Consider the following 6,527-nt stretch of genomic DNA (forward strand, 5'->3'; position numbering starts at 1 on the left):
TATATATATATATATATGTATGTATGTATGTATATCTTACTGTCCAGTAATGTTCTTAACGTAGTAAGTGTATTAAGCTGACGTCCCCTGAAATGCCTATGGGGTAGTAATGCACCTAGGTCCTAGCTAGCATAAGCCATCTGTACCAACCACAAAGATGGTCCCAGGTCAATCACAATCAGCAGAGTCACAATCACTTGTTGCATGCCCGCATGACCCTGAAACATGTCACTGTTACGGGCATTGTACCATTGGGACGTCAGATTTATGATCCATGTAGATGTAGGCTTGTAGACTAAATGAGAAATATTCTCTACTTTCTGAATATACAAGTAGCTCAATCACTTTACACTCACAAATGATTTCCCAACAAACTAAAACAAATCTTAAAATCCAATATGAACTTAGAAAACTGACAAATTAGAAGTGCTTAATTAGGGAAAAATTTCTAAAACGCCAAATTTTTTGGTTAGGCAGCATTAAGAGGAAACCCTTCAACGAATTCAATAAAGTAAAGATTGACTGGTACTATATCTAATGGTTAGTCGGATGTGTTTTCATAGTGACACGGGCAGGTCTAATCCCGACCGGATGGATAAGAGGGCATTAAAATAAGGGAACCGGTGAAATTAAGATACTGTGCATTTTAGGTCCACAAGTATAGTGCCAACTACAGTACCTAAAAGCAAAGACGTGGTTGGCTTGCATTCCACAATGGTTCAATTCAATTTCAACCCATTTGGCCGACAGTCGGTATAAGAATAAAGGTGCTTAGAAGACGCAGGCCATATACAAACAGCCGACGATTTATATGAATCAACTGGCAACCGGAACTAGTCCATTGGATAAGTTAATATCTATCACAAGGGTAACTAAAGTAGTACTTCATTTTGTTTTTAGTTTTTAAATTTCATATTTTAGTTTCGATAAAAATCTTCCCCCCTTAATTAGTTTTTAATTTTATAAGTATTGAGTTTACATGGTAACTTAACTTGTTAGAGATGGAGAATAAATATAAAGAGAGAGAGAGAGAGAGAGAGAGGGATGAAGGGTGGAGGACGGGAGGCAGAAGAAAATTAAAAGACAAACTAAAAACAATCATTCTCCTTTGTAGATTTCTTTCCTCTATCATCCCGCCCTCCATCCCACATTCATCTCCCTTTCATTCTACGTACTTCCTCTCTATCTTTAACAAAAATCAAAAATAAAAAACTAAAATTGAAAAAATTACCGACAGCTCGTAGTTATCAAGTGAGCATGTCATTGGATAAGAAACTACTTTTCAACAATTGATAGGTAGTACAAATGATTTGAGTGTTGAGCTCTGGTGGGATAAGGACAGTACTAGAAATGAGGTGAGTCTAACGTATTCGGATGTTGCTTACAAAGTTACAATACAGCTTTCCGTGTTTTAGCACTCACATTTCCACACTGCTACAAAATTTACTATAAACATAAATCCAAGAGTATGTGCTCTTCCAGTAAGAACATCGCAGAAGAACACTCCAGGGAAATGAGAATATCAACAGATGTTTGATTAGGAGGACTTGAAGATGTAGATTACCTCTTGACGCTGTTGATTTTCACCGCAACTGGTTCTGAACAGTATGGACAGCTTCCAAATAACACATCAAATGACCTGTGATGCAAGTGTACACAGATATCAGAAATCAACAAACCATAAAAGGAAGCCTGCGTTTGCCACTATAGGTTATGAGTTCATGTGATTGACGGTTACAGCACAAATAATTCTGAATGTCAAAGTGTTCTGATGATTAAGCTAATTACTATCGTCCTGCTAGTTCTCATCTGCTTCCATATAAAATTTGTGCCTTGTTACGTAATGTTTTGATGGATTTCAATTTGAAAGTGCATGTGTTTTCTTTTAACAACTACCAGTGAAAATGTTTGCATATGCAATAAGTTTGCTTCATAAGGGAAAGAAGGAGCAATGCCATGTCAACTGAGAGTTTCTATTATCGAATATTGCAAAATGACAAGCAAAGCAACACTCGTGCATACAGAAAAGGAAAATCACGATGCAGGAAACTTAAACATACTGCCGTGTTGTGGTGATAGAACGCAACCAGTCCACAAGACATATGCTGTGGAAAGCCTTGTTGCAACTGGTATTATCACATGTATAGTCAGTCCCGGTTCCACTCTTATCTCTGAGCTCGTCATCTACATTAAAACTGCCAAGTCAATGGCTGAAAAACCTTGGTAAAAATGTAAGAATGTTTATATAGAATTACCAATTGGTAGACTCTGAGCATAACAAATTCCACATTCAACTTGCTGGTCATTCTTCTCGACATCAGGGGGCATTGGCAGTTGAGTCTCCAGAAGACATTCAAGATTTTCCAGAAATGGTTTGTCTTTTATCCTATGAAATTACAGTAGATAAATGATAAACACATTATCCGTCAGTGTTATTTTCTTCTCAAAAGATAAATTTGAACATTAATTGAAAGAGCATTTCAGTAAATGATATATAAGCACAGGTCCAGCAGTATTCTTGTAACATCGAAAGACAACAGTATTATAACAAACTTAACCCCATCATAGCAAACTTATATTTAATTCCCAACCTTTAACCTAAGGATGACGTAGAGTTCATTGGGAAACAAAAGTTCATTGTACTTTTATGCGCAAGAAAAGTGGATTCTAACAAAGTACTAAATACCAACATCGTAGCCGAAAGCTAAAACAAACAATCTCAAAATAAGAACACAAGAGATTTAACATGGTTTGGCGTAAAGCCTACGTCCATAGGCAAAGCACGGCGAGGAACTTCACTAAACAAACGGAGATTACAAAAGAGTGTTTAACTCTCACAACCCAAATCCCACAAAGTACAAATCCTAAACCAAACGAGTAGAGAACTCAAACAAACGGAGAAGATTCTCCCAAATTGTTCTCTAACTTGCAAATTGATTCTCACCAAATTGCCATATGAATGAGCCATGAATTTGCCACACTCATGACTCCAAACGGTGACCTCCACCCAAAAACTAATTATAGAAATCTATCTAAACTAATAGTGAGGCACACAAAATAAACTAACCCTAAGGTCCTATTTATATTGCATAGGATTTAGGTTACAATGAGAATCCTAATCCTAATTAGAAGTAAATCCAAATCCTAATCAAATAGGTAATTGCAAAATCTCTCCACCAACCAAGGAGTCCAATCAAGAAATCAAATCTAAACTCAAATAGAACACCAAATGAAATAGGTAACATAAACCTAATTTCTGCATCATCCTAATTTTGAGCCGTAAATCACAACAATTCGTCAAAAAGAATGATTCTAAAGTAACAACAGTCAACACCACAAAATTCATATTCTACCTCAATACAAGTATCAAAGTCAGAATACAGAATCAAGGACAAGGAAGGGATGCAATGGTTACCATCTTTTGCTATTTCTTCGCCATTTGTTTCTCAACGTATTCACGAATGGACCTGAACCAATAAAACGACATCTAACACAACTTGATACTCACGACCGAATGATAAGCAAAAGATAGAAAGTAGGAGCTCTAGTAACTGATTCAAGGTGGAATCTCACTCTGGTAATGATCTAGGATCAACGGAATTAATGAACAATGTGATGCAGCAATCATTTCCTGAGAAACAAAAACCTCAAAAGACTTGACACCAAAAAAAAAAGGGAGAAGAATTATTAATACCAATACTTATGAATAAGATGGCTCACCTATAATAATTTGGCGATATGACACAGCAGGAGATGCTTGTTTAGGATCAACAACCCAAAGCGACCTGTCAATATCATCCAAAGTAGACCAAAAAGCCTGAAGGTTCTCCAGATGCTGGGTTCAAGAACCAATTGCCGATAGCTTTAGAAAACATCCAAACCCAAGAAAAGAAATCCACAATAGAAAATATCTGATGCAAAATTTTGTATGCAATTTCAAAGAAAGTAACAAATACCTTTTTAAACTGCCGCACCACATCTTTCATTCTTGAGTTTGATGACCATTTTAAATTAAACAAATATGGCACATCCTGAAGAAGAAACTTAAATGTTATAGATCCCTCAAATGGAGAACTGTTAACCATAAAAATTTCGAAGAACACATACTGCTGAAAGTGAAGGAGGACAGTTGGGATGTGATTTATCCAACTGAATTTCCATAAAATGCACTCTGCCCTTGCCATCTCTGCTAATCAGATTTAGAAAAGATTAAGTCCGCTATGGTTAAGACAGAACTAACGTGTGAACATGGATAGAAATGAATGAGAAAATTCATGTCCAACTGATTGCAAATACAGCCTCAATGCTCAGGAAGATATCTCCCTAAACAACATAATATTAAAGCAATTTCTGAGGAATTGATATAAGCTAGGCTAACAGTACTGCATTAGACTTAAAGGTATATATTTAAAAATTACTAGACGTTTAAGTATGATGCATGGCAAAGTGAACTTTTATTATCATAAACTTTGGGATTTTATACTCCACAAGCACCCAGGTAAACACTTTAGAATTTCCTTGATATCCTGAAAAGACGAAGGTTTAGACACAATCAAGAAGGCACAGCTTGTGGATGAAGATCAACACAGTTCTCAACTCGATGGCCCTGGAAAGACTTCAGATAATGCAACCAGATTTCTAGTCATGGAATATATATAATCTTGAAAATTTGATAAGTACAGGATTCATAATGTGTTTATCAACCATGTTTGGCAATTGGCAACACTTTTCATTTCTGACAACAAGACATCTCCACTTCTTTCTTATATTGAAATTACTAAAATTTAATCTGGAATACTAGAAACCAACTATCATGACCCTTGTCTACAAGTTGGTGGATAATACATTTTAATGAAGCAGAAATTAATTAAGCCCCAACCCATTCTTTTCCACATTGGCACAAGCAAAACGAATAAGTAACAAGTTAGTGGATGAGGAATGTGAACAGTAATATCTTACATTATCCGAAAGCTGAGAGATGTTAGATCTCCACTAAACCTTGCTAAATTCTCCCATCCAACTTCCTCTATCTACATTTACACGATCATCAAGTTAAGGACCGTACCAGACAGTAGTACAATAACAAACCCATTGTGCTAATGAATATCAGTGAAGCAGTGAATGTTCTTACGTAACCAAATCTTAAAGATAATGCAAACCCACTTCTAGCCAACAACTTCCAGAGTGGCTTTCACATTAGGTGCAAGTGTAGTGTTAGAACATCACGATACAGGTTTGTCTCATGAAATAATTATTAACTCCTGTATTCAGAACTTCAAACAAGTTCTCATGCATAGTGCTGGTGTTTTCCTAGTTTCAATGGGAAATTGAATCAAACTTTTACAAAAGGAAACAAAAGTTGAAGCAGTTAAAAACTAAAAAGTGTGTGCCTGGCCTCTTTGAATCCAGCCTTTACTCCAGACGAGAAGTTTGTCCTTTAATTTGGGGTTGGAATTGGAAAGTGATTTCTGCACACCCTTTTTCTCCCCCCTACACACCCCTCGTGATTTCTATCATTTGGATTGACTAAACCAAAAGAAGAATCAGTGGATAGTAATAAACAAGGGTGTGCAGAGAGAGAAAAATGACGTGCCAAATTCATTTCCACCTCACAAACAACAATAGCATTTTAATTTTACTTTCGGTCCTTCGATAGAACTTATTTTAGAATTTTCAAACATTTAAAACAAAATTACTTCAAAAAATTAGAAAAGATGTAAAATAAAACATTCTTCAAGGAAATTTCTGAATAAGTGGCAAAAGATGAAGGGATCATATGACAGTCCATCTCACCTCTGAGTACACTGCACGGTAAAAGGTAGACGCTTGGCCTAGCTCTCTGCTTCTCTCCTCAGCACATTCCTGCGCTCAATAACATTTGGTATACATCCATTTATATATACGCAGAGTAACCCGTGTACAAATAAAGTACAGCATCCATATTATACCGGACATTGGATTCAACGGATGAATAATTTATCTTAATTTCGGAGTTTCTTAACATTATCACCCAAAGTCTAAAGTTCACTGGGGAATTTCAGCAAGCACCTGGTGGGCTTATCTTTTTCTTACATTTTTCTTTTCGGTTTCCGAACACTTGACTTACAAATCATAACCAACAAAGGCAAGCGAAATGAAGAGGAAGAGGTACCATCTGGTTCGGACAGAAGAGTCTCCGTGGAAGGACTGACAGGTGAATTCACCCTTGTTCCATTTTCTTACCGAAAATTTGATGGGCCAAGCCTTAACAGCTTCTGAATTAGCATGGGCCCAATTCTCTCTAAGAAAAACAAGTTTTCTTTAATACACATCACTAAATACACATTTTGCGTACACATAGTGACCGTTAGATTGAAATGGACGGACAGGATGAATTCTATAGTTTATGCTACAAGCCTACAACCTGGTCAAAAAACCTAAAACTTAAGGCCATCTCCAACCCAAAAACCTAAACATAGCTCCGTCCAGAATTATAGCCCTACAAAAAATTATTTTAAATGAATAGTGTTAGGTCATAGTCATATGTT

General features: G+C 36.3%; 1 protein-coding gene across 4 annotated transcripts; it reads right to left on the bottom strand.

Annotated features, from left to right (window-relative positions):
* Positions 1-1,244: 1,244 nt before the first annotated feature.
* LOC103405608 (uncharacterized) lies at positions 1,245-6,289 on the bottom strand. 4 transcript variants are annotated; one of them, XM_008346150.4, is made up of 11 exons: positions 6,152-6,289; positions 5,794-5,862; positions 4,960-5,030; positions 4,108-4,186; positions 3,957-4,031; positions 3,721-3,835; positions 3,574-3,631; positions 3,416-3,487; positions 2,256-2,386; positions 2,061-2,184; positions 1,245-1,639 (listed from the first exon to the last, which is right to left on the bottom strand). In XM_008346150.4, the coding sequence occupies exons 1-11, from the start codon at positions 6,152-6,154 to the stop codon at positions 1,561-1,563; spliced, it is 876 nt and encodes a 291-aa protein (XP_008344372.1). In that variant the 5' UTR covers positions 6,155-6,289; the 3' UTR covers positions 1,245-1,560. The 4 variants fall into 4 exon arrangements, with proteins under 4 accessions (XP_008344372.1, XP_028948491.1, XP_028948487.1 ...); XM_029092658.2 differs by having other exon boundaries at positions 6,073-6,192; XM_029092654.2 differs by lacking the exon at positions 3,574-3,631 and having other exon boundaries at positions 3,416-3,467; positions 6,152-6,273.
* Between the last annotated feature and the right edge of the window lie 238 nt (positions 6,290-6,527).

Source organism: Malus domestica, chromosome 02, assembly GCF_042453785.1.
Source record: "Malus domestica chromosome 02, GDT2T_hap1".
NCBI lineage: Eukaryota > Viridiplantae > Streptophyta > Magnoliopsida > Rosales > Rosaceae > Malus > Malus domestica.

Bases quoted from the DNA above. Each gene is read 5' to 3' on its own strand.
- LOC103405608 (XM_008346150.4), bottom strand. The intron at 3,488-3,573 runs GTGAGATTCCAC...AAGTTGTGTTAG, and splicing joins GATCCTAGATCATTACCAGA to ATGTCGTTTTATTGGTTCAG. The intron at 1,640-2,060 runs GTATGTTTAAGT...CTTGCATCACAG, and splicing joins TCTATCACCACAACACGGCA to GTCATTTGATGTGTTATTTG.